The sequence below is a fragment of the Cornus florida genome, unplaced genomic scaffold, assembly GCF_030987335.1.
Source record: "Cornus florida cultivar Cherokee Brave unplaced genomic scaffold, ASM3098733v1 CherokeeBrave_3.0.0_Hap2_Chr05, whole genome shotgun sequence".
Classification (NCBI taxonomy): Eukaryota; Viridiplantae; Streptophyta; class Magnoliopsida; order Cornales; family Cornaceae; genus Cornus; species Cornus florida.
In genome coordinates, this window is record NW_026775575.1 from 99,315,666 (window position 1) to 99,340,498 (window position 24,833).

At 34.3% G+C, this 24,833-nt stretch overlaps 1 protein-coding gene across 5 annotated transcripts; it reads right to left on the reverse strand.

Annotated features, from left to right (window-relative positions):
• Positions 1-2,287: 2,287 nt before the first annotated feature.
• On the reverse strand, positions 2,288-23,963 carry LOC132307922 (aquaporin PIP1-2-like). Of its 5 annotated transcripts, none has more exons than XM_059805817.1 (3): positions 23,534-23,956; positions 22,821-23,116; positions 2,288-2,905 (listed from the first exon to the last, which is right to left on the reverse strand). In XM_059805817.1, the coding sequence occupies exons 1-3, from the start codon at positions 23,859-23,861 to the stop codon at positions 2,858-2,860; spliced, it is 672 nt and encodes a 223-aa protein (XP_059661800.1). In that variant the 5' UTR covers positions 23,862-23,956; the 3' UTR covers positions 2,288-2,857. The 5 variants fall into 5 exon arrangements, with proteins under 5 accessions (XP_059661800.1, XP_059661799.1, XP_059661802.1 ...); XM_059805816.1 differs by lacking the exon at positions 2,288-2,905 and adding an exon at positions 4,319-4,559 and having other exon boundaries at positions 23,534-23,963; XM_059805819.1 differs by lacking the exon at positions 2,288-2,905 and adding an exon at positions 18,205-21,648 and having other exon boundaries at positions 23,534-23,954.
• Between the last annotated feature and the right edge of the window lie 870 nt (positions 23,964-24,833).

Genomic DNA, 24,833 nt, shown 5'->3' on the forward strand with positions numbered 1-24,833 from the left:
GAAAAGATTTGTGAATTTGATGTTTAATTGAATATTTAATATATATATATAATATCCAATTTATGTATTAATAAACGAGTGGATGTCAAGTCGAAACTTGATGAGTATTTAACCCAAATGAATGAATCTTTGTTCTTGGACTCCTTGAATGATTAAATAAGATTAAGAAGAGACTGATCTGCCCAGTACATATATACATATACATTGTTGTAATATGTATGTTAATAGATTATTTGAGGAAACTTCAAAGTGTGAAGTTTGATTGGATAAAGTATGAAGTATGATTGGATATTATATTCACCGTCTAATTTTTTCAGCTTTGATGCATTATTTGAAGTCATAAACCACCACATCCATATATGTACAGCACGAACATGAAGAATAATAAAGTTTGTGGTTTCATGAATTTGGAGTGGGTTCATCTACAAGTTAATTTTAAACTTGAAAATCTATTGTTTCATGCATGGACTAGTTTCATCTAAAATTACAAGTTAGTTTATATGGACTAGTATATATATGTTTATTAAGTTACTAATTTGTCCAGCATGTACGTATATACAATTGTATATATAGTGTATGAGTAAATTATTTGATATCAGATTTAAACTTGATGAATATTGAATATAAGGTTAGTGTAACCTGAACGATATCAATTGATATTTGTCTCAAGCATGTTTATTGGATTAATCACATATTACCAGTTTCTTTTCAATTCATTAATTGATGGTCAATATATATGCATGACAGAGAGGTGAATCCAATGTCATGTAAATATATTGAATAAGGGTTTATATATATTAATATAAGGTGAATCCAATGTCATGGTCAATTAATGTACACTGAGGTATTAAAAACTTGCTTTACATGCATATATGCTTCTTGAAGTATTATTTGATATCTCTGTTATGAGGTATATTTGAGATCTTTGTTATGAGTTAATTTATCTTGAATTACATGCATTAAGTTAATTAAAGTATAGAAAGAACTAAGATTTTTAAATCTTGATTGATGTGCATGTTTTAGATTGTTCATTGTAATTTCTTGATATGTATGACGAGGCTTAGTTTTATTTGTGTTAGAGCCATTTAAATTACAGTGAAATCAAGTGTTCCATAATGTTTGGGTTTAGTTTATGTGTATTATAAAGAAATTATTGAACTTAAATAAATAAAACTTCTGCAGCATAAGTTCTTCCTTGGGGTATAGGAAGACCGGTAAATTGACCGTTTCAAGGATGGTAGCCAAAGTGGATAATGCCTGCCAAAAGGTGACATGTTCATGGAGGTTATTATTATTATTATTTTTTGAAATTTTAAGGCATTGGTCTTATTGAGGTCTTATAGTGCACTTACCTACATGAGAGCATTTGTTCTGCCAAAAGGTGATCAATGTCTTAGTGTGGGATAAGTGAGTAGAATATTTGAGAGTGCTTAAATTATAACTAAATAACCCTCTTACCAAAAGGTAGTGGAAGTGTTTAGCAATAATTTAAGTATAATCAAATAGGTCTATGTGTGATTTTATCGTAAGTTTGGGGGTAAAGTAAAATCTAAAATTCTGCCAAAAGGTGTTTTTTAGATGGTATTTTATTTGTTCCCGCAGGGTGGATAGTTTTGCACATAGTAAAACACCCTGAAAAATTCAGCTGAAAACACTAAGCACGAATTAAAGTAATAATCCCTAAAGCTGTAATATATTAGTTTATATGTTGTTTATGTGGTGTTATTCAATATAACATTTACTCAGGTTACAGACGCTTCTGCAATTTTAAAGATATCTCATGGGGATTGAACCATTGAATGATTAAAATTATATGGGCAAACTACAATGACCTCTCCTGAGGTCTGACATAATTGCAAACAAACCTAAGGTTTGCATTTTTGTTACAACGTGTCCCCCTGAGGTTTGCCCTTTTTTGCAAAACCTCCCCTCCGTACAAAAAGTAATATATTTTGTCAGAAAAATAATTTGAAGTGACCAAAATACCCTTCAACTAAATTGAAAAGACCTTACTACCCTTATAGTGGCATTAAATTTCAACAAAAACTTGCATTAATGGACCAAACTACCCCATTATTTTTTAACTAAACAATTACAATGATTAAAATGTAATTAAAATAAATTTAAAAGACTATTAATTATATTTAATTACAATCATATTTATTTATATAAATTAAATTTATTATTATTATTTAAAATAATTAAATTAAATAAATTACACTTTTAATTTTACAATTATGGTTAGGATTAAGGTCGCCATTATCATCATCATCACCGTTACCGACCTGTCACCTACCACACTTTTCTATGGAACAAACCCACATAACACACTTCTTGTTCATCAAATCAAAGACAGCAACAAATCAAAGAGGGCTAAAGAGGACCAAAAAAAAATGTCCCAGCTGCTGTTAGAAGATGCAAGGGAATGGAATTGAACCTAATTGCTACAGGCCCTAAGGAGCTCTATCACGTATTTTCTGTTAGCCAAATAAAAGGGGCAATATCACAGCTGTGCCATCGCCGCCGTGGGCTGACATAGTTGTAGATCGCCACCACAGATAACGTTGCAGATCGCCGCCACAGATTGTCATCATCGCTACAAGGTTTCGTCGCAGGTCATCACTGCTGCTTCGAATCATTTCCAGCAAAGGCAAATAAACTCCACAGCCATGGTGGTCGCCGAAAGTCCAGCCTTAAAATACCACAATCCATGCCGCCGCCGTTCTTAACCCCCACCCCCGGCAACCAGCATCGATATGTATTGCGAAACAACTATGCCAAAGATCTTGTGCTCGGCGGCGGAGAGGTTGATCTTGCGACCAGGTTCAAGGTTAGATCACGATGGTAGTAGCGTGGTTCACGGCGATAGCTTCAACATATATAGTTCATGGTAGCGGCGGCGTTGCTGATAAAGAGAGGACATGTGAGAGTGAGAAAGAAAAGGGAAGACATGTAATTATATGGTTGAGGGCAAAATAGGCATTTTAATTTTTAGATATTTTGATAATCTTTAAAAATATAATAACGAGGGTAAATATGTAAATTCATCACAAAATCTGACATGGGGAGGTCTTTGTAAAAAAATGTCAAACCTCAAGTTTGTTTGCAATTAGGCCAAACCTTAGGGGAGGTCATTGTAGTTTGCCCAAATTATATTGCCTAAAAGACAGGTTTTGATATTAAATTGGGTTTCTTGGACTACGAGTCTGTACTTTATTTTAGGAAGAAACCCATATGTCCAGTGCAGAGTCTTCTTAGGTAGAAAAGTTGTTGCATTTTTTTTATTATTATTATTATTTATGTGGACTAAAGGTACTATCATGCCATTAGATTAATTTATGCTTCTATTGGTGATACAATTCAGGATGGTATTCTGGTTTTTGATACTGCTAGTGAGTTTCTTGATTTTATCAAGAAAGAGTTAATGGGCATTAAGAAGCAACAACAATACTATATCTGACATAGTTTATGTTAGTCAAATATGATGGCAATGGTTCAGTGAGGAAGTACATCTATATGATATGCAAGCTGGTTAATGATCTGAGGTAGTAGGGAATCATATTTAATGATAAGTAATTAGTCTACATGGTGATCTATTCTTTGTTTAGGTTTTTCAGCCTTTCAAGGTGAATTATAATTTACAAGAAATTAAATGTGGTATTAACCAGCTGTTAGCACTTTATGTGATTGAAGGGGAGCAACTTAAGGATGTTAAAACCGAGTCAGCTCATCTTGTCGTGATAGCAAGAATAGTTTCAAGGAGAAACTAGGCGGCAAAAAAGTGTATAAGACTAGATAGAATAAAGAAAGACAGAACAATACATGAAAATACATTGATCATAAAATGATAAATGTTGGTTCTGTGGAAATAAAAGGACATCAAAAGAAAAAAAAGGTCATTGTGGTGAAAAAGAAAAACAAAGTAGGAAAGAAAATTACCATGTTAATATTTGAACCTAACTTGGTAAAAGTATAGGTATAGACATGGTGGATGGATTCGGGTGTAATCCTACTTGTTTCTTATTTTTTCTATAGACTTGATACCTTCCGAATAAAATCGTGATTTGGTTAGAGATGATTGATCTATGCTATGCATAGGATATTGGGGAATGTGTCTCAAAAGAGACTTGAACGCTTGGTCAATGATGAGATTATTGAGCCACAAATTTTAAGCATTGGTTGTGCCTAAAGATAGATTGTGATACCCTCGAATTTTCACGTGTAGGTTGGCCAGGCCCACACCCGAAAACACGGGAATATCAAAACAATTTAGTATTTAAATGAACACAGAATACAAGAAGAATAAAAAGAATGAATAAATCGCTGAACGAAATTCTATTAATAAAATAAAACCTCCTTGACAAAAATAAATTCCATAAATTTAAAATTCTAAAATATAATTCGGGAATCCTATAAGTCAAGGACCCCTAAACCATAAACTATGAATTCACCAGATATCTAATAATAAATAACAATACTAAAAAGTAAACAAGATGAGTAGATGAATGACAGTCTCTCAGTTGCGGATCCTCAACCTCGAGACTGGAACTTCTAATAACCTGAAAAATAAATCGTGAGTTAGACCCACGAGTAAGTTCCCACTACCAAGCCTCTAAAAATTAATAAATAAAACATCTCTAACCAAAATCATCCTAATTAAAGTTTTAACCTTTAATATAAGATGATACATATATAAGATATAAAGAACATGTTCATTCATATATTTCTTAAATTCCAAGATCATAACCAATGATAAGACTACCCCCATATTTAAACTAACCATCAAGTACATTCCACTTTTAAGAAAACTCTTTTAAATCTAAATTCCATATTTAAACAGTTATTTAACCATTTAAATAAAAAATAATAATCCAAGGAATATTTTCCTTTAATCCAAATCCCAATATCCACTAATGTATAATTTTATTTATAAAGATTATGTAGCAAAGATCTATACTTTGGCAACTCCTCCATGCCTTCGCTAATATTATTTTATTAATACTATAAAATAATATATTATCTTTTAAACATTAGTTTATTCTAATATAAGAATAATTATCACCTCCAACTTATAAACACAATATCCATAGATGCATATTTAATCATCTAACTTACCTAACAATTTATTTATAATTTGACAACTCATCCATGCCTCCATAAATATTTATTTATGTTTTGGTAAATCAACCATGCCTCTAGAAGTATGTTTATTCATACTATAACAACTCAACCATGTCTCTATAAGTAATTTATTTATACTTTGGCAAATCAACTATGCCTGTTAAATGACAATCTGTTTATGTCTTGGCAACTCATCCATGCCTCCAAAAGTATGTTTTTATCCATACTATTAATTAGCAATTCATCCATACTTTCCATGTATGTATTTTATTCATACAATTAATAAGATAATTTATTTATGCTTTTAGCAACTCATCCATGCCTCCAATTTAACCATGTACCAAACTTTACAATTAACTATGAAATGAATCATACATAGGCACTTCATGCAAGTTATAAGCATATAATTAATTTAAATAAACAACCTATTATGATTTCATCAACACCACCATCACATATATAAACATGTTAAATATCAATGAACAACTTACTAGTTGATTAGGTTATATTTATTTATTTATGTGTGGCAGTATAACATGTAGGCGTATATAACACGTAGGTTACACAATCTAACAATGTCCAAATAACACATTACACATTAAATATAAATATTACGAATTATTTGGTCAACACCCAACCAATACAAATTATCTAAATTGGTTAAAACAATTATGGAATAAGATATATACATATACAAAATTCGTACTGTCTTCCAACTCAATTTTGACAAGGTAAATATCCGTTTCACGAAATTTTTGTTAACTACAAAATTGTAGATAATCGAATTTCCATTCAATTTTACGGGATTTGAGCCATTTTGACACTCGAGGAAAGAGATACAGTCAGAATATTAAAACGGGAATTGGAGAAAGTTTCCTAATTAAAGAAGGATTCTTCATTTTCTTCTAATCAATTTCTTCACATGCATTTATCCTATGTCTAAGTGATTAACATGCTAATTTAATCTATAGATTTTGATACCCAAGGTGATAAACTTATGGATTCTAAGAGGAGAGTTAGAAAAAAACTTGCCTGAAGGTTTCGAAACGAAATCGACGCTTCAACCTTGGTTGTCTCTTCCAAGTCTGACGTCCTCTTTCTCTGATCCCGTCTTTTCTTTGTCAGCCTTCCCTTCTTCTTTTTTTCTCTGCTTCTCTTATTTTTTTCTAACGTGAAAAACCTTTTAACAATATAACCTTATGTGTATATTTAAACATATTAATACCCTAATCCTATTCCTAGTATGACTATCCAAATAAGAATAATAATAATCTTAAATAAAATATATACAAATATATTATATTATATATATAATTATTTATTATATATATATTCCTCACCCAATAAAAATAAATAATATATATTGCCAATCCTCCTCCACGTAGGACTCCAACTATATTAATATACATAAAACATATAAATATAAATATATATATTATGTAATATATATTTATAAATCCTTTTTAACTATACTTACCATATATATGCATATAGTCCTATACATATATACTTACTATAAATATATAATTCTCTATATAATTATATATATAAAATCCATTTAATACGCATAATATATATATATATATATATATATATATATATATATATATATATATGCATAAATCCATGGGTCTTTAAACCATCCAAAATCCTTTGAGGCTTCCTTTTCCAGCCCATGACCCAAATCCTTTGGTCCAAATAATCGAAACCCAATCCATTAAATTTAAAAAAATAAATAAATACTTAATATTAAAACAACTAAATACATGTAGCATATAATCTAATAAGAATTAACAACCAAGTCATACCATACAAATAAAAATCAACACGCCAACAAATCAATCAACAATCAAGCACATCATCATACCAATAAATCAAATAAACAAGTAATCAAATAATTAATTTAAAACAAATAAATTCATTTAAAGGTAATTAATTTAATTAAATAATTCTTTAAAATATAGGGGTATTACACAGATGCTAAGAAACGCAATTTTGAAGCTAGTCGGTCATTGGGTCGTTTGAACTATATTTATATCGATATTTGTGGTTCATTTATGATTGTCGCTCATTTGCGGCAAAGGTATTTCATTATTTTCATTGATGGGTTCTCAAGGTATGATTGTGTACTTAATCTATCAGAAGTCCGAAGTACTTGATGTGTGTAAAATCTACTAGACTAAAGTTGAAAGTAGTTGGTATAAAGATTATAGTTTTAAGATCGGACTAAGGTGGTGAATTTTAATGGGAGAATGGTAAGGAGGGTGTAAATCGTAGTACTTTCAGTACATACTTAAAGAGCAGTGCATTGTGCCACAGTACACCACTCCTAGTTTTCCTGAACAGAATAAAGTTACAGAAAATAGAAAGTGTGAGGATGTCTTATAGAGATTATAATGTAGATATCAAGGAGCTTCATACTCACACTATCAATGATAATTTCAACTTCTTAAATATCACATTATATAAGTAGAAACATTGTTTTCTTGCAGTTCAAATTTTGGATAGTAGTAATATATAGGAGCAAAAGTCGTAAAAATTGTAGGTTAATCAGTGTTTCAGTGTTTTAATGCATGACATATAAGCCTAAAAAAAAAAAGAAAAAAAAAATATCATGTAAAATTGGTGGTCCTGTCATGTACACCTAGTTGCAATTGTATCACAAATCATAATTAACTAAGGACTACAAGAAAATAAACTTCTTACACAATAGAACTATCAATATTGTTAGATGAAAATTATACATTTGCAATTTAATGACAAACTGACAATTAAACCAATAGTTTGAGTTCTTCAGTTCCTATTGCTTCTCCTAACCAAGAATTAGACCTTGATATTCCTATAGCTGTTAGGAAAGGTATTCGAATCAAATATCCAAATCCAAAATATCCCATTGCCAAATACCTTTCTTATGAAAAACTCTCTCATACTCGTAGGGTTTTTACCTCAAAAATCTCACACTTGTTTGTCCCGAGAAACATTCAGAAAGCTCTTGATAATCCGAATTGGAAGTTAACAATGATGGAAGAGATGAATGCTCTTAGAAGAAGTGGTACTTGGGAGATAATTGATTTACCTAAAGAGAAAAGAACAATAGGCTGCAAGTGGGTCTTTACTGTGAAATATAAAGCTGATGGTAACAAAGAGAGGTACAAGGCAAGACTAGTAGCAAAAGGGTTTATCCGAATTGGAAGTTAGCAATGATGGAAGAGATGAATGCTCTTAGAAGAAGTGGTACTTGGGAGATAGTTGATTTATCTAAAGAGAAAAGAACAATAGGCTGCAAGTGGGTCTTTACTGTGAAATGTAAAGCTGATGGTAACAAAGAGAGGTACAAGGCAAGACTAGTAGCAAAAGGGTTTACCCAGACCTATGGAATTGATTATCAGGAAACTTTTGCTCCTGTAGCCAAGATAAACTCACTCTTGTTATCTTTGGCTGTGAATTTTAGCTGGCCATTACACCAGTTAAATGTAAAAAAAATGTCTTTTAAAATGGAGATCTTGAGGAGTAGATCTTTATGAATCTACCACCTAGGTTTGCGGGAAAATTGGGACCTACTAAAGTCTGTAGACTGAAAAAATCTTTATATGGTCTCAAACAGTCTCCTAGAGCTTGGTTTGAGAGATTTGGGAGAGCTGTGAAGAATTGTGGCTACTGTCAGAGCCAAGCTGACCATACCATGTTCTACAAACACAGTAGAGAAGGCAAGGTTGCAGTCTTAATTGTCTATGTGGATGATATAGTCTTGACAGGTGATGACAATGAAGAATTGGAGAGACTGAAAAAGAGACTTGCAGCTGACTTTGAGATCAAGGATTTGGGTACATTAAAATACTTTCTTGGAATGGAGTTTGCTAGATCCAAAGAAGGTATATTTGTGAATCAACGTAAATATGTTCTTAATTTACTTAGTGAGACAGGTCTGTTAGGATGTAAACCAACCGAGACACCGATTGAGCCCAACCTTAAGCTGCAGCCTTCTAAAGATGAAGAAGTTCTGAATAGATATAGCAGTATCAAAGACTTATTGGAAGACTGATCTACTTGTCACATACATGTCCAGATATAGCTTTTGCAGTCAGCATGGTTAGCCAGTCATGCATTCACCTGGACGAGAACACTTTGATGCAGTCAACAGAATTCTCAGATATCTAAAGGGACCTGGAAGAGGTCTACTATTAAAAAACCGTGGGCATTTGCCTATACTGATGCGGATTGGGCTGGGAGTGCTACTAATAGACGGTCAACTTTTGGCTACACTACACCTTTGTTGGAGGTAACCTTGTCACCTGGCGGAGTAAAAAACAGAATGTGGTAGCAAGAAGCAGCGCAGAGGACGAGTTTAGATCGGTTGCTCATGGAATTTGTGACGTGTTATAGATTAAAAGACTATTGGAAGAATTAAAAGTCTCTAATCCGTTGCCTATGAAATTGTATTATGACAATAAAGCTTCTATTTCGATCGCTCACAATCCAATGCTTCATGAGAGAACAAAGCACGTGGAGGTAGACAAACACTTTATCAAGAAAAAGCTCGAGAACTAATTGATCTGTATGCCATACATTCCTACTACCGAGCAAGTTGCAGATGTGCTTACAAAGGGACTTCCTACAAGACAGTTCGACAGACTAATTGGCAAGCTTGCTATGGAGGATATCTTCAAACTAGCTTGAGGGGGAGTGTTGAAAAAGAAAGATTCGGTAGTAATATTACTAAATATTATTAGCTGTAAATATAATATTTGGAGGATATTTGCTATAAATAGAATATTGGTCAATGCTATAAATTAGGAAATTATTAAATATGGGGATACCTTCATTATCTTTCTGGACAACATTTTTAATCTGTTCACGAGACTCTTCAGTGAGATTTTTTCCCACCAAGACTTTAACATACCCGTGAAACCAGAAGTTAATAAATCCACAATTTCTGGTTGACTAAGATCATGATTAAAGTCACATAATTGTTAGCAACCACGAAAATGTGATTTAATTTATTTAGAATTTCCTGTTCTGACAAACCATCTATATTCCATTCATAGAGTTTATCAGATGAGACAGAAAATTGATTTTGGATATTTCTTTCTTCATATGCTTTCGTATGAAGAAAGAAATATCCAATTTTAGAAATGTGATTAAGCTCAAAATTCGCAAAAGCATTTTCAATAGGTTAAATTTCTTCACTAAACTTCGTTTCTGAAGAGGATTGAGTAGACGTAATATTTATTACAGTAACTGTTTTTTGTTCAACCTTGACCTTCTGTTTACCTTTTTCTAAATCTTTTAATATTTTCTCAATTTGTGAGATGGTGGTGGTTTATGAGGTTTTTACTGATAATCCCTTCCTATGGGGTTGGCATAGTTATTTATAGGAGTTCAATTTTGGAAGTCGTGGGTTCTTTATAAGGGTGCACACGGTTCCGGTCGGAACAGGAACCGGAACCGGAACCGTTCACAACGGTTCTTTAAAAACGGAACCGAAACCGGAACCGTATAGGGTGGAACCAAACCAAAACCACCATGACCTGAGATCTGGAAAGACAATCGTTGAGAAAATTTCCCAGGCAACGGCAACACCTGTCCCACCATGACCTGGAAAGACCATAAGAAAAGTCTTCAGATTCCATACCAGTCCGACCAGAAAGGGATGCCCTTCATTTGGGTTTGTGCAAGCTAAAGGTACCCAACAATGCTTGTATTACAAACGTGGAATCGCTGATTTTTCCATAACTCAAACCATAAGATCCAAACACTATTACCAACCAAACCTAATTCAACACCTGATTTACACCTAATTAACCACTTGAGCACAATAATTCAAAATTTCTTACTTTTTTCAAAATAAATCTAGAACAGTAATTACCAAAGGGAGGTTTAGCTTCAAAAGAATCGTCCCAATTCTTCGACATCTTGACCTCTAGCGGAGTGAAACAAGGGACAAAAACTCTGGCTACTGATTTAGCAGCGATCTTGATAGCGAGGCCTGGAGTTGACTTGTAGGCGGAGGACGAGGAGGAGTATACGGAGACGGAGCTAGGCGACCTGGTCAGGCTGGTCATACGGACCTAGTATAGTTACTTTATATAATTAAATATATAATATATATACATATATATATATATATATATACGGTTCCGGTTCTTACCGGTTCGGAATCGGAACCGGAACCGTATGTCCACGGTTCCTAAATTCGGAACCGGAACCGTGAGAACCGGAATCGGAACCGTATGTCCACGGTTCCTAAATTCGGAACCGGGACCGTGACAACCGGAAAAAACGGTTCCGGGTCTCACGGTTCCGGTTCAGGGTCCACGGTTCCGATTCTTTTGTGCACCCCTAGTTCTTTATCCTTGTAAGAAACAATTGTCGTCTCTATTTTGTCTAATCGATTACGCAATGGTACGTAGATATTGATTTGTAAAATTATTTTGTTCAATGACTTTTCTGAGTTCTGTATCAGCTGAATTAGTAACTTTGAAATGAGAGGCAGTGACTTATGTGCCAAAATGTGCTACGACAATGGTTTCAAGGGGTGGATGACTAGAAGAGACTACAGGTTTATCCAGTTTAGTCCATTTGACCTCGTCAAAGCATTGATCTTCTTGTAATAATTTTCAAGATAATCAAAGAAATTGAGTTCTTTCTTTCTCCGTGTACTTTTTGCGATAGGCTTTGATTTTCTTTTGATTTAAATTATGCATGTAACCTAAATAAATCAAAATGGAATTTTTTATTTAGAGTTCGTAACTAGGGGTGAACTTCCTCAAAATCTGTTTGAGTAGGTGAATTATAGGAAGAAGACGTTTATTCAAATCCCTGGTTAGTAGTGTAACAAGGTGTACTAACTTGACTGTTGGCTTTTACGCCTTTCAATTCGGGTTCTGCTTCAGTAACTAAATTTCGATCTAATCTATCAAGTAGAAGTAGAAGAACAAGATCTAACCAAAAATCTTTGATCTTGAGACTTATCCTAACAGTTTCATCAAGGAATTGTTGAACACGTTCAAGGTTATTTGCATCATTTTCAATCATGGTTGGATGGTTCTCATTTTTGAGTAAGCATTCATTTGGTAAGGAAAAATCTTTCCAAGCAATTGTCTTTTTTATTTGAATATTTGCATCAGAGGTGCTACTTTGAATTAGAAGGAATCTTTAGGACTTTTAAGTAAGGCTTGAACTTTTAGATTTGTTTTAATGGTCTTATAATAAATTCGGTAAATCAATCCTAAAGGTTGAGCTCCAAGAAGCATAGGGTAACCATAAGTTTTCACATTTAAAGTTGAGGCTTTAAAAATGTGAGGGTCACTTAGGCTTAGGTTAAAATCTGGAAAACAATCAAAATGGACTGTCCATTACACAGACTTCTGTCAATTACTCCTAAGAGACTAAGATTATAATCTGTAAACCTAACATCTCTTAAACATAATTAGACCGAGGCATTTATTCCTCTGGTAGTGAAGTGACTGCAACTTGTACTAATCATCCTATGTGGAGGAAACTGTAATCTCTACACCTATGTCTTTTAATTGCAGCTGTAAATCACTGGCATGAATATATTTGTTCTACAATTTTTACATTGTAGTCACTAAGGAAGGTTGACCTAAGAAAACTGGTTTTATAAATTTCTCTAGTTGGAACCTTTGCGATGTTCCAATCATTAAATCCTACATAAGTACATATTAGTATTTTCAAAATGATATTCTTCTTCATTGACTATATCTAGTACTGCAGGTATAGTGGTTACTGAAGAGGTAGATCTCAACAATCAACTTATGATTAAACTTCTAATATTAACTTGTAGGAATTTCTTCTAAATCTTTTATCTCTGGATTCTAGCCTGTTGCATACAGATACCCTAACCCAACGCTTCTTCCACTCATGCCCTAAAACGCGAGCAGACAATACATCGTCACAAAGTGCAAAATATGTTTTAGAAAAAGATGTCAAAAACGTTGCCTCTAAACAAATTTTTGCAAGATGGCAATCTATTTTAATTATTTTTTATTTTAATATAAAACACATCAAAGGAAGTCAAAACTCCATTCCAGATTTTCTCACCAGAGAGTTCTTGCAGACTCCGAATGGCCAGCAACCAGTCATCACAAAAGAAGACTCCTCAAAGGAGAACAATTCAGCCCTTTGATATTTGTCCAGGGGCTCCCCTTCCAGTCAAACATGAACCCTCCTCTGGTCAGTCCACTACTGCCCTTGCAGTAACAAACAGATTTCAAGTTCTTGGCAAAATTCCAAGATTTTCATTCAGATCGCCTTGGTCTCTCCCAGCCCAGACCCTTTCCAAGTCACCCCCTCTGCCACAGTCAGTTATAGAGGTCACTTACCTTGACAATCATCAGAATATGTTCAGAAATCTTTTGCTATAAAGTTATTCTACTTAGAACCAAATCAAAGTAAAATCCAGGATCCAATTACCCTAGTAAATACCTATTTTCCTCCGTAAATCTCTCATATTTTACAAAGACATCATATTGCACACTCAGTCAATCATAATCAAGCCAATAACAGATCGTAATGATCCTTCCAAAGTCATCTACCAATCTTTGTACATTCAGATGATTCTTTCAATGTCTGAATGGGGATCTCATCCCTCCATTCTCGGCCCTGGTCTCTCCCAGCCCAGACCCTTTCCAAGTCACCCCTCTACCACAGTCATATTGCACAGTCAGTCAATCATAATCAAGCCAATAACAGATCGTAATGATCCTTCCAAAGTCATCTACCAATCTCTGTACATTCAGATGATTCTTTCAATGTCTGAATGGGGATCTCATCCCTCCATTCTCGGCCCTGGTCTCTCCCAGCCCAGACCCTTTCCAAGTCACCCCTCTACCACAGTCGGTTTTAGAGGTCACTTACCTCGACAGTCATCAGAATATGTTCAAAAGTCTTTTGCTTCAAACTTATTCTACTTAGAACCAAATCAAAGTAAAATCCAGGATCCAATTGCCCTAGTAAATACCTATTTTCCTCTGTAAATCTCTCAGATTTTACAAAGACATCATATTCCACACTCAGTCAATCGTAATCAAGCCAATAACTTCGTAATGATCCTTCCAAAGTCATCTACCACTCTCTGTACATTCAGAGAATTCTTTCAATGTCTAAACGGGGATCTCATCCCTCCATTCTCAAAGAGTTACCTACCCAATCACTCCATTCAATTTAACTATTACGATTACATGGAAGCATAGTTCAAAGTCATCCTCCATCAGAATGAGTCATTCACTCATTCTTGGTTCCTTAATTTTGATAGTAAATTTAAAAGTCAGCTACCAACCTGGTTTCTACGATGGTGGTCTCAATATGGACCCATCCCTGAAATCCTTCCCCCTGCTCTTTCAAAACAAGTAACTTACTTTTTTGATAAGTAACTTACTTATCTTCGGTCTATAAAATCAACCAACATAATTCACAGTTTCCGATACTAATCCTCTTCTCAAGTAAATATAAAGTGCCATGGATGTTCAAATGGCAATATGACACTCAAAGTAATACAGTCATCCGGTGACACTTCGTCAAATGGTGGGATTCTTTTAAATATAAAAGAATCATTGGTCAAGTTCAAGCTGAGTTTTCAACTCAGAAGATATACAGGTCCCCAGAAAATCACCAAGCAAGTTAAACAGGAAAAACCATCTTCATCAATCGAAACAGTCATCACCAAAGCTACTTCAAAGTCACAACTCAAGGAACTAAAGAAGAAGAAGAAGAAGAAGGTGATGATGAAGCCTCTTCAGCAGAATCAAGTTAGCTAGTACAAGACCCATATGATCTTGGTAAAGAGAAACAGAATTTCTGCCTAGTCACTATTCACTACAGTAAGATGAACAGATGTTGCTAACACTATAGTAACACTGTTCAAATAGTAACATAATTTCCCTACAGTAAGATGAACAATTGTTGTCGACACTACAGTAAGATGAACAATTTTTGCCGACACTACAATACCACTATTCAAATAGTACCTGACAGGATACTATTCATTTACAGTAACCGTTGGCACAAAACAGTGTGAACAGCAACCTGACAAGCTACTATTCATGCACAGTAACGACAAACTCGTTTGATTACTGTGGCGGAAATTTTGGCTTTTCCACTTAAAGTAATTAAACGGGCTCCCTATTTAAGAAGCTCATTTCATTATTGTACACAAAGCTTTTTCTGAAGCTTTTCTTAAATTTTTCCCTTTCCTTTCTCTAGTATTATGTTGTTGTATTCAACCCAGTATGTTGTATCCAACCAGTAACTCTCTACAGCACTTGGTCTGTAAATCACATAATTTTGTAAGCACTATCCTGTTTTAAGTAATTCAAATATTATCTCCGTAATTTATTTCAGTAATTTATTATATTACTTTGGAAGGTTACAAACCTCCTATTATACGCTATTAATCAATTTAATTGGTTGTTTAATTTTGTTTGTTTAATATGCGTTGCTTCCCCGCCGATGTATTATCTGACCCAAATAGTGCCTATGGATTATATTGGCCTACAAAAAGTCTCTAGTCATCGTCAATCAACGTTAACCGGCGTTGACCAGAGTTGACTGGCGTTGACTTTCCTGCCGGGGATGCTTTTTAGGTGCATTATTAAGGTAGAGGTATCTGAATCATTAAGTTTTGACTTTTGTTGAGCTTTATTGTTTAATTTCTTGCCAAGTATGTGTTTATGTGATGAAAGCATGTTTAAAAATGATGCTGGTTGTATATACATATATGCTTGATTGCAAGTTGTTTAAATTTGTGATAAATTGTTTTCTTGTGATAAAAAGCATCCTCGCCAATGTATTATCTGACCGAAATAGTGCCTAAGGACTATATTGGCCTACAAAAAGTCAACGCCGGTCAATGCTGGTCAACATCGGTCAACGTTGACCGACATTGACCAGAGTTGACCGGCGTTGACTTTCCAGCCGGGAATGCTTTTTAGGTGCATTTTAAGGTAGGGGTGTCTAAATCATCAAGTTTTGACTTTTGTTGAGCTTTATTGTTTAATTTCTTGCTAAGTATGTGTTTATGTGATGAAAGCCTCTTTAAAAATGATGTTTGATTGCATGTTGTTTAAAGAGTACGCCTTGTGACAAATTGTTTTCTTGAGATTACATATATATATATATATATATATACATGATGATGATGAGCATGCATGATTTTCATTCATGGCATGGGCATAGTAAAGGGATTGGGGTGAAATTGTTTTATAAAATTGCGTTGAAAGGTTTTGTGGAAGGAAAGAATGTTTTGATGTTTTTAAAGAGAAAAGTTTCGTGAAAGAAAAGGTTTTTATGAAAGGAACCGGGTTTCACGAGCCAGGGGCTAATTCGACCTAGAGGAAGCAAGTGCCGGTTTTAGACGTGTAAAGTTGATATTAGACCCCAAAATGGTTGCCCGGATTTAGAACCAAGGATACTTATCAATCTCGCATCGATAAAGTCGGGATAGCAGTTTTCGGTGTGTGTTGTGTTGGGTTGGGACTATGGTCGGGAAGGTATTGCATTTCATGGCATGTTGGCATTCATGATAATGATTGATTATGTGATGATAATTTTTTGAATTGAATGGTGTGGATTGTGATTTTGATGATTCCCCGAGTATGATCCTAAATTCTTTTTTTCCGTTCTTTGGTTGTTAACTCAAGGGAGTCCATAACCGGTGTTTTAGACTTTTCCTACTGAGCTGTTGAGCTCACCCTTTATCTTAACATTTTCAGGAAAGCCGGAAAAGATTTGGCGTAAGACTTGCATTCACGGACTGGCATGGCGGCCTCATCTTTGTACTTAAATTCTTTAAAATGGTGTAAAAATGATTTGTATAATTTGATTATTAAAGATGTACAAAATGACTGTTTAATGGATGTATATATGTTTATCTTGCATGTTTCAAAGTTTATGGACTTATTATTTCATGTTGTATGAGTTTAGGATGCATATGGGCGAATTGGGAAGTGATCCAATCGATCATATAGGATTTGGATCTCATCTACTCGAGTAGATTAGATCTAGGAGGCCATCTAATCGATTAGATGGACCATCTACTCGATTGGACCATGATTTGGGAACCATCTGATCCATTACATGCGGCATGTACTCGATTAGATGGCTTGGGCAGTGAGTTGGGATTTCTGGGTTTGGTCATCTAATCAAGTACATCTACTCCGACATCTACTCGGTTGGACATCTACTCAGTTAAATAAGCATCTAACCGGTTAGATCCCTTATCTACTTGGTTAGATGGACCAGTATTTGCATATTGACCTCAAACTTTGGCATATTTACAAAATTACCCCCAAATTTCAACAAAAGCATAGAATGGACATAGAAAATGACAATTTTACCTTTGAAGTGTCTAGAAGCAATAATTATGAGTAGTAAATGACTATAGTGCCCTTGTGTGACCTCGGGTTCGGGTTAGGACCCGGGTAGCGATCCGGACCCCCGGGTTTGGGGAGAACAGGTTTTACCTGTTAATCCGAATCAGTTAGCTACCGACCAAATAATGGAGGATGATTCATATGATGAACCAATGGAAGAGGCTGAAGAGGCTGTCGTTGCTGACATTGATGAGCACCCCTTTGATTATTTGTTGGGTGAGGTGACCCAACTCAGGGCTGAAGTTCAAGAGATTCGTCAGAATCAGAACCAATGGAAGAGGCTGCTGCTGATGACATTGATGAGCACCCCCCCTTTGATTATTTGGTGGGTGAGGTGACCCAACTCAAGGCTGAAGTTCAAGAGATTCGTCAGGATCAAAAGACGATGATGGATATGATGTAGGCTCTCATGATCCACAACATGCTTAATTCCAATGCTCCACCACCTCCTCCTTAAATATCATGCTCAGCTGCTAGGTGGTTTCTTTTTCTTTGTTTTTTTATTATTTTTAGTTTTTTTTTTTTTTTTTTTTTTTTTTTTGGTGTTTTATTTTTCTTTCTTTTGATTTTTGTCCAGTGCGGACAGTAACACTGTTCGATTCAAGTTTGGGGGAATAAAGAGTCTAGTTTTTTTAAATAAAAAAATTAAAAAATTCTGAAACAATTTAATTCAATTCTTTCTTTGGCATATTGATTTTAATTCAAGTATTTGAGAATTGTCAAGAGGATTAAGGCTATTTAAGTAATTTTTAAATTATTTTCTGAGATAGTCTTGATTTTAATTCAAGTATTTCTAATATTATGCTTTACCTTATATGGGTTCCATTATCTAGTATGATATAGGAGTTCTAGTATTTGTCAATCCTTAATGGATTTCACATGCACAGATGCACACTAGAATTTTATTTATGGGTATTTGTATTTTTAGTTGAATTCTAATGACTATGAATGGATATGAATTAGTGAACTTTGAAAGTTATCACGATGGCATAAAAATAAAAAAATACAAAAATATTTAAACCCTTTAATGGAGTAATCGGGCCTCGTACCTCAATAAGCATAGAGTGTTCGCATAAAGAAGTGGGGTGTAAGGATGAAAAAAAAAATTTGAAAAAAATTGATTTGGTTCATCTAGGTTTGTAGCCTAATTGACTTTAGTAATTAAGTCCTTAAGAGTATCTTTACACCTAATGCCCTCAGACTGTCTAATCTGGGAGTCATTAGCTGAAAGTTTGTTACCTAAGTCTCCTAGAAAGCTTAATACACCAAACATTGCATGACCATTCAATAAAATAGCGATAAAAAATGTGTGAGAAGAAAAGAAAATTTTTGTTTATGCCATAGGAGATAGCATGAGAAGGGATCTAAGGAATTGAAGCTATAGAAGTTGGGCTCAATTGAAAATACATTACTACATTGGTGAGTTACTAGTTCACAAGGATTGATTTTGCTATTATTCTTTATTATAAAAGTGTGTGGTAAACATTGGATTAAGGTATGAAAATAGGGACTAAGGAGTATTGTCAGTTAATAATTTTTAAGACACTTTTGTGTAGTCTTCCTCTTGGTCATTATGATGATATGAGAATAATTTTTAATTGTCGAAGGATTGAATTGTTTTGAAAAAGAGACAGTTTTGAATTTTTGTGGGTAACATTTGTTGGTAACCCTTACGAGACTTCACTCATCCACCAGGGGTAATCAAGGGATTTAAAAGGCTTGTTGCATATGCTAAATGCAATCGTATCTCCCACGAAAGTGGAGTTAGGAGTAATGTAGTTAGAAGAGTAGTTTATGTTTCTTTAGTTTTATTTTTATTGCTAAGGGACTAATGTAAGTTTGGGGGTGTGTTAGGCATTGAATGTTATACATTTTAGCCCTTAACTTGCGTGTTTTATTCTCTTAGTAGTAGTTTTATTGTGATTTTATATTGTTTTAGTGTTTTTCTTTATTTCGGGGCCTTAATTATAATATCAGTCAAAACCAGTGACTTTGGACTTTAAAAGATGATATCCAGGAGGTTAGGGGAAGGCTACATCCATTGGGCCGAGCAATAATGAAGATCTAAGTCTAATTAGACCTAGAAAAGTGCGCAAAAGATGGCCACAAGCTGATAAGAATGGAAACAAGAAGAAAAGGAATAATCATTCTCCAACTAGGAAACTTTCTCCAAAATTGGGAACTTGAACCTGTTTTAGTATTATGTCTGTATCTCCTTAAGTGAGTGTCAAAATAGCGCAAACTTCATGTAGTTTTAAAGGAAATTCGAAGATCTACAATTTTGTATTTCACGAAAATTTCATAAAAGGGATGTTTACCTTGTCCAAACTGGGTCAGAAGTCGGCACGAATTTTGGAGTCCAAGTTTGGCAGAATTTCCATATATCTCCTATTTGGAAAAAGGAACTTTGGGGGCTATTCTTCTCTTATTTAAAGAGAGTTATCTACACACCATTGGGAGATCATCAAGATACACAGTAGCTAGAGGCTGAAATCAAAGGAGAAGAAGAAAGAAGGGATCGACTTATGGCGGCAAAGATATTCTTCCCAACCATGAAGAAGTTCATTCCAGTCATGAGCGGCTAAAAGCTTTGCTAGGGGGTTATGATGTAGCCCTAGCTTAGCACTACTAGTTTAATTGTATTTATTTATTGGAGAACGATATTTATCATGCAATATTGTATAACCTAGAGGATTTTATTTGACTTTTTCAATAGAAATCGTTTTCAAAGTTTTAATCCAATTGCAAAGTATTTTCTATATTGTCTTAGGTATTTAATGTTTGTGATTGAACACAACTCATTTACTTCTTATAGTTGTAAATGAGATGGTTATGCAATGGTTTTTCATTGAATATAATATTAGGGTTTTGATGGATTATGCTTAGAAAAGATAGACCATACTACACCCTAGAGTAGAGTAGTTAGGTAGATGGTTTATGTTAATCGAAGATAGTTCATGCTTAAGTTTAATTTTATATTATCTTCTAGCTGAATTAATATGTGCATGTAGTCATGATTAATTTAATATACATGTTTCATATCTCTCCAATTAATTGATGCAACTGACTGGTAGTGTGACGTTAGTGGTGAAATCATGTCCCTAGTCTCTTCTCTCATATTTTCCTCATTTAGTTTAATTATTGTCTTTAAATTAATTTTCTATTTAGTCCATTAGATTAAATCATTATTCCATCATAACTCGTTTGTCCTACTTCAAATTAATTTAGAATTTAAGAGTCTGTTAACAACTCAATTAATACAAGTCTCTTAGGTACGACACCTTTACAAGAAGTCCTATCTGCAAAGATTCGTGCGCTTGCGAGTGGTTATATCTAAGCTTACAACATTGATCCAAACCACATCCCCTTATATATTCTCTACTCCTCCGAGCTTCATTTTTTTTTTCTTTTTTTTCTTTTTTAGTCTATTTTAGCGTTTGTCCTACTATAACTACCCAACCCACCTATGAATTTTTGACATTTAACGAGAATAATATCAGTTTGTTTTCAAAATTACAACCCGACAATACTCCATATTATGGGAGTAGTGTACCAGAATCCCAAATCCCTTCCCAATATTATGTTCCTCAAGGCAACCAACCGGTCAATAAGACGGACAAAAGTGAGGTTGTACGTAAGGAAAATTATGGGACCAAGTGAAGGAAAATTATGTGCTTCAACTTGGTCGTCCATCTTCCAAGGTTCCAAATGGTCTGATGAATCGTTGGTCCATCACGCAAAAAAATAATGACCAAGTTTTTTTTGGATGCATGGCTACAATCAACAGCAATCACCCTAGTGGCTACAGCAATAAAGATACGGTGAGTTTTTTTACTGTGTTAAATTTAACTCGTAAATATTTTAAACATTTGACTTCTACTAGTTAATTTTCTTTGTGTAGATGCTAAAAAATCTGTATAAGGCACAATATCACACAGAATTTACCCTCAACATGTGCTGGCATATTGTTAAGAATACCAGTAAATGACATTTACATTGTGCTGAACAAGACAGAAATAGCAACCCAAAACAACAGTAGATGAGAAGGAATGGATTCGACAATGATGTAGTCATGCAGGTACACCATCTACTACATGTAGTCATGCAGTTACGCCACCAACTTCAACTTCGGTTGAATCTTCACAAAACATCAGCGAAAATGATTCACAGAGAATTTACTCTCGACATGTGCTGGCATATTGTTAAGAATACCAGTAAATGACATTTACATTGTGCTGAACAAGACAAAAATAGCAACCCAAAACAACAGTAGATGAGAAGGAATGGATTCGACAATGATGATGATGATGCAGTCATGCGGGTACACCATCTACTACATGTAGTCATGCAGTTACGCCACCAACTTCAACTTCGGTTGAATCTTCACAAAACATCAGCGAAAATGATTCATCCGGTGTTAAGGAATGTCAACCGCTTGAACGACCAACCGGAAGAAAAGTGGTGGAGCAGCACCGAGATAAAAATAAATCCCGATGCGTAGTTCATTCCTAAACAATTTTAATGATCTCAAATCCCGTATTGAGACGGAATCAGATAATCTTGCCACTGCAAAAATGATGTGAGAGGCAAGAAAAACGAAGAAATAAAAGACAAGACAGCTGGAGATTTAGGAGAAACTATTGGAAAAGAGAAGGAGATCATGCTAATAGATCAAAATTTGATGCCAACACCAGAAGGGCAAGAGTGGATTCATATGTGACAAGGGGAGATATTGGAATCTATGCTATAAAGGTTGTCATAGCCTATTTATTTAGATGTTTTGTTTCAGTTATATGTAATTGTTTTTAATCCATGACAATGGATATTGCATTGTTTTTTTATTTTTTGTTATTTTATTCCACAATGTAATGTATTGTTTTAAGTTATAAAATATTTTTAGCCGTTATAAATATATTTTTAGAGAGCGAAAATCCGAAGAGGCTGCTGCAATGCCAAAATTTGGAGAGCATAAGCGGCCTATGTGGCTCTGGAAAAACTGTCGTGACTAATTTAGAGAGCAAAATTCCGGAGAGACTGCGGATGGCCTAAGAGGAGGGAAAACAAAAACCTCTTTAAAACAACAATTTCTTTCTATAATAAATCTGAAAATCCCAGGATTATTTTTATGTTGATAAGTCCCACTAGCAAGGATTATGAATATCAAGTACCATAGTTAATTTGACCCACGCAACACTTAAACAGTTAACACTAAAAGCATAAAACTAAGCACTCATATTAGGGCAGAAAGTTATAGACAAAGAGACAGTAAAGTTAATTCCAAGATAATAGAGAAGGAGAGAGAATCCATACAGGGACATGTGAATCTCTGGCGTTTCTCTTGGCATCAGTGGCAGAGAAGACAGTATAGACAAGGACAAAGGCGCCAACAATCTCAGCACCAAGGCCATCACCCTTGGTGTAACCATGGTTCACAAAGTTGGCCCCACCACCCAAAATCTCATACTGGGACTTCTGGAAGCCCTTGACAACGCCAGCACCACACATAGCACCTAGACATTGCATCACCATGTAGAAGACTGCCCTGGTTAGTGAGAGCTTCCTTGCCAGAAACAAACCAAAGGTCACAGCTGGGTTGATATGTCCTCCTGTTCCAAAAATCACAAAGTAGATCAATATAATTTTGAATCAGAAAAGCTATATATGCACACAGATCAACTCCTAAACCATAGATGTTCACAGTCCAAGATATCTGAAAAAACACCCACAATGAGATCCAAGAAGGAAAGTGGATAATGGGTGGTAAATAGTCATTCAAATTGGAGTGAAGAACAAAAAATTGAAAAATACCCATGAAATTTCCACAAAGATAGTGGAACAAGAAGTGATCCAATATATAATTTACAAACAGAAAACTAAACATTTAATACCCACAAAAGTTTATTCACCAAAAAAGAAAAAACATATACACAAAAAAGAACATAATTTTAGCTTAATTGGGGGAACAAATTAATGGCTAAACAAAAGCAAAGGGAACTAGGGTTGAGGAGGGATGGAATGCTGACCTGAGATACCAGCAGTACAGTAGACTAGGGCAAAGATCATACCACCAAAGGACCAAGCAATTCCTTGGATACCCACTGAGGCACACTTGTTAGGTGACCTAGACACACCCATGACAGTGAGAATGGTTATGTACAAGAACAAGAAAGTGGCCATGAACTCTGCAATGCCGGCCCTGTAAAAAGACCATGACATCAACTCCCCAGGCTCAAACAAGGGTGCTGGTGGTGGCTCCTTGTAGTCCTTGTCTGTCTGGGCAGCTGTCCCCAGGGGTTGCCTCTCTGAGAACTTGTTGGCTCCAAGCTTAACATCCTCTTCCTTAGCCTCCATCGTCACTCACCTCTTTCTCTCTCTTAAAACTCTTCTACTTTCAGATCAAGGTTGTGAAGAACCAATAGGTGTCTTATACATAAGTGAGAAATCATTATTTGCTTGGGATAAAAAGAAAATAAAAAAAAAACCACATGAGGGTGCATTATTTACTTTTAGTGATGATATTTTCACCAATTTATTAATTGGTTATTTATGCATAATACATGTAAGTGGAAGACTTATTTCTTTATTTATATATAAATGGACTTATTAAAATAAATATGTCTACTAATTCATTACAACAAATGGCATAAATAAATAAGTGGACCTTTCACTTATATGTACTATGTATAAATAATTAATAAAAATATTCAGTATAATAATTCGGTGCAAGTATCATTACTTTTAAATTAATACATGAGATCATTGACACGTGATTTGTACATGCATGATGTAAAAAATCTATATTTTCAAAGTGTATTATTAGCAAGCTTAGTTTACACTTTACTTGATGTTTCAATAAATACAATATAAGAGTACCTTGAAAGATTAAAGCGTGTGAAAATTATTATAAAGATGTGCCTTACAAATGAGCGTAAAAATCATTCCTCTGTCCTAAACACACTGACATTTAATTCGGTCCAAAAATTGATTGATAATAAAAATAATTAGTCATAGTCGAGGACAATACAATTCAAAAAATAGTTCTCAATAACTCATGTAATAGAAAAAATATATATATTTTTAAATAATTATAAAAGAAGATATGTCTCTTTGTAATTGAATTTTTATAAAATAATTTTAAAAAACTAAATTAATTGAAAGTTTTGCATATATTTTTAAAATTTGCAAATCATCAAATTTCTTTTTGCAACAAAATTAAAAAAAAAAAAAAATGCATATATGTCGACAGATTTCAATATGTTCTCTCTCTGGAGAATGTCTGCGTGACTATTATATACAGTATTGGTTAATTGAAGGCACTCGCGG

Excerpts from the sequence above, each read along its gene's own strand:
- LOC132307922 (XM_059805816.1), bottom strand. The coding sequence starts at position 23,861 with ATGGAGGCTAAGGAAGAGGATGTTAAGCTTGGAGCCAACAAGTTCTCA. Across the intron at positions 23,117-23,533 it reads CTGTACTGCTGGTATCTCAG|GAGGACATATCAACCCAGCT; the intron begins GTCAGCATTCCA and ends TTTTTGGAACAG. Across the intron at positions 4,560-22,820 it reads CCAGAGATTCACATGTCCCT|GTTATTAGAAGTTCCAGTCT; the intron begins GTATGGATTCTC and ends TTTATTTTTCAG.